The sequence below is a fragment of the Leptonotus elevatus genome, chromosome 9 (assembly GCF_054856555.1).
Source record: "Leptonotus elevatus isolate MCC_2025b chromosome 9, RoL_Lele_1.0, whole genome shotgun sequence".
NCBI lineage: Eukaryota > Metazoa > Chordata > Actinopteri > Syngnathiformes > Syngnathidae > Leptonotus > Leptonotus elevatus.
In genome coordinates this window covers 10,385,140-10,387,952 of record NC_141247.1, presented here as the reverse complement: position 1 = coordinate 10,387,952, position 2,813 = coordinate 10,385,140, and the positions used below count along the sequence as shown (strand labels likewise).

Sequence of the window (2,813 nt, the reverse complement as noted above, 5' to 3'; positions counted from 1 at the left end):
AAATAATAAAAAAAATAATAAAATAAAACAAATCAAAAACTACGAACTGATAATCTTTTAGAGTTGTAGAACTTACTCTACAGTATTTTAATTAATTACATGCTGTTAAATGTTTATGAAATGCCTTTATGGATAAATAAGTAGGAATATATTTTTGAATGACTCTTGAAAAATGAAAAACTTACTTAAAACTTGTAGTACTGTAGTAGTTTCTGCTTTCAACATTTCAAGGGAATTGAATAGCTACAATTGTATTAACATGTGAAATAATTAAATTGTCTATTTACTTGAGAAATGTAATTCGTTGAAACTAAAATTTCTTTCAGGACTCATGTTTCATGACCTTTTAATTATGGAATATTTGTATTTAGTGATATTTTAGTGAGTTATTTTGATGCATCCACTCTATCAAGCATATAGGCTTACTGTATGATTTAAATATAATACTTTTAGAATAGAATTATAAAGCTGATGACATTTTTATAACTCATTTAATGATCAGTTTCAAATAGTGCCACTTCACTTCCATTTAATAGCGTGCTTATGAATTACGAATTGCTGTTAACAGTCAACATTTGTGATGACTGATAAATTATGAACGCTTCAATTACTTATTTAGGCTACAGCCCATTGAAAAATGCCTTTTTATTATTATTTTGCTACCAATTTAAAGTCTACGTACCCCACCCCTTTTTTTAATCTTTACATTAAGGTTTGATAACTTCTTAGAATTTGTTTAACCAATAATTCTACTTTATTGTTGTTGGCCTTAATTTTTTCTTACGACACCCCCGCTGTGTCTTCTTCTCAACTCGAAGAAAGTGCCACATAAATTCGGTATTCAACCAAAGAAAAGGTTTTGGTAAAATTGGCCATTATGGTTTTATTGGCTCAACCTTTATTTGTACTGTACCTGCTTCACCATCACAGAATGGCGACCGACCGAGGCGGATGCTTCCCCCTGGATAGCACTCGTGAAACTGCACCCTTTAGAAACTGTGTAAATTTGAAACATTTAAAGACAGATTTGTTTATTTTCCGAACATTAAAAACTTTCATAAAACCAAACGTATGCGTGTGCTAAACAGGATTTCAGAACAATTTTAATCTAAACAAACAAGAAATCAATATAGAGAGAAAAAAAGATTCGTCTGCTTTGGGAGGGGGAAGAAAAAAAGGGAAAAAAGTAAAGCGATTCAATTCCCGCGCTGCCAACAAGTTGACTTAAAAACCCTGAGAAAACTCAGGAACGAAAAATCATTGATGTAGTAGTAGTAGCGTCCGTACAGAGGAATACCAGGGACAGATGTAGGGAGGTGTGTGTGGGGGTGGGTGGGTCACTCATTCACTCGGCAGGGGGGATGGACACTTCTTCCATCCCCATTGAGCAAAGGAGAGCCCCCCCTCACCCACTCCATGGTGGTGCGTATTCAAGTTCTCTGGAAGCCTGGACTCCCCCAACCCCCTCCCGTGGCCGTATCAAAAGTGGAGGGAACACTAATAGCTGCCGCCTCCGTAGCCTCCCCCCCGGCTATAGCCGCCTCTGCTGTACGGGGCCTGGCTCCGGAATGAAGAGTAGTTTCCCCCCTTCATGGCACCGTAGCTGGATTGCTGCTGTCCGTAGCCCTCCCCGAAGTCCCCGTTGCTATATCCGCCAGCCATGCCGCTGTCGTATTCTTCGTAGCTGCTGCCGCCGTAGCCTCCAGCACTATAGCCTCCGCCGCCTGCTCCTCCACCTCCGTAGCCCCCGCCGCCGTAGCCTCCTCCACCTCCACCGTAACCGCTGCCACTTTCGTAGCCTCCGCCGTAGCCACCTGATCCGTAGCCCCCACCACCACCGCCTCTTCCTCCGCCGTAACTCGACATGGCTCTACCACGACCCCGGCCGCCGCCGCCTCTACCTCCACCGCCGCCGCCGGCCATCTCCAGTTTGCTCATAGCCTTCTTTACCTCGACCTTGGTGCCGCTGATGGTGTGGAACTTGGTTTGCGCCGCCTTGGTGGCAGAGTCGCTATCCTCGAAGAAGACAAAGCCGAAGCCACGCTTCCTGCCGGTCAGCTTGTCGGTGATAATCTCGGCCTTCTCCACGGGGCCGTACTGGGAGAAGTAGTCGTTGAGGTTCTCGGCCTCCAGGTGGTCCTTGACGCCGCCGACGAAGATCTTCTTTACGTTGGACGACGCGTCCGTGTTGCTGGCCTCTTCCCGTGCCACGGCCCACTTGAGCTCCACGCTGCGGCCGTCAATGACATGTGGCTTGGACGCCATTGCTGCGTCGGCCTCCTCCGCCGTCGTGTAGGTTATGAAGCCAAAGCAGCGTGAGCGGCCTAGCATCTGGTTCATGACCACCACGCAGTCGCTGAGCGCGCCGAATTGCTCGAAATGGCAGCGGAGGCCATCTTCCGTCGTCTCCACATTCAGGCCTCCGACAAAAAGCTTTGTAAGTTTAGACGACATGACTGGGTTTGTGCTTGAGGAAGGTGCGACACACCGTCCCTCTCCTTCTTCAATGAGCGACGTTCAGGGCGGGCCGTTTGACTCGCTGCCTTTCATAAAACGTTGCGGGCGCTGATTGGTCAGCTTGAAAACAAGCGACGCCTCCAGCGCGAGAACGAACCAATCGCGTTGAGCGCTACTTTGCTTAGCGTCGGAAACCCCACAATCGAGGAGGGAGAACGAGACTTCTGCTCGTTTTGAATATTAAATGCTTTTGGTCTGTTGTGCCGCAAAATGTAGCCATTGTAGACTTTTATGGTCGTACTTAAATTTCCCACTGATATTAGTAATCCAAAAACTATCCAAAGGCCCATTTTACA

At 46.0% G+C, this 2,813-nt stretch overlaps 1 protein-coding gene across 1 annotated transcript; it reads right to left on the bottom strand.

Annotated features, from left to right (window-relative positions):
* Nucleotides 1-1,014: 1,014 nt before the first annotated feature.
* LOC147168349 (heterogeneous nuclear ribonucleoprotein A0-like) lies at nucleotides 1,015-2,532 on the bottom strand. Its single transcript, XM_086085892.1, has one exon. The coding sequence runs from the start codon at nucleotides 2,452-2,454 to the stop codon at nucleotides 1,498-1,500; it is 957 nt and encodes a 318-aa protein (XP_085942018.1). The 5' UTR covers nucleotides 2,455-2,532; the 3' UTR covers nucleotides 1,015-1,497.
* Between the last annotated feature and the right edge of the window lie 281 nt (nucleotides 2,533-2,813).

Bases quoted from the DNA above. Each gene is read 5' to 3' on its own strand.
- LOC147168349 (XM_086085892.1), bottom strand. From the start codon at position 2,454: ATGTCGTCTAAACTTACAAAGCTTTTTGTCGGAGGCCTGAATGTGGAG.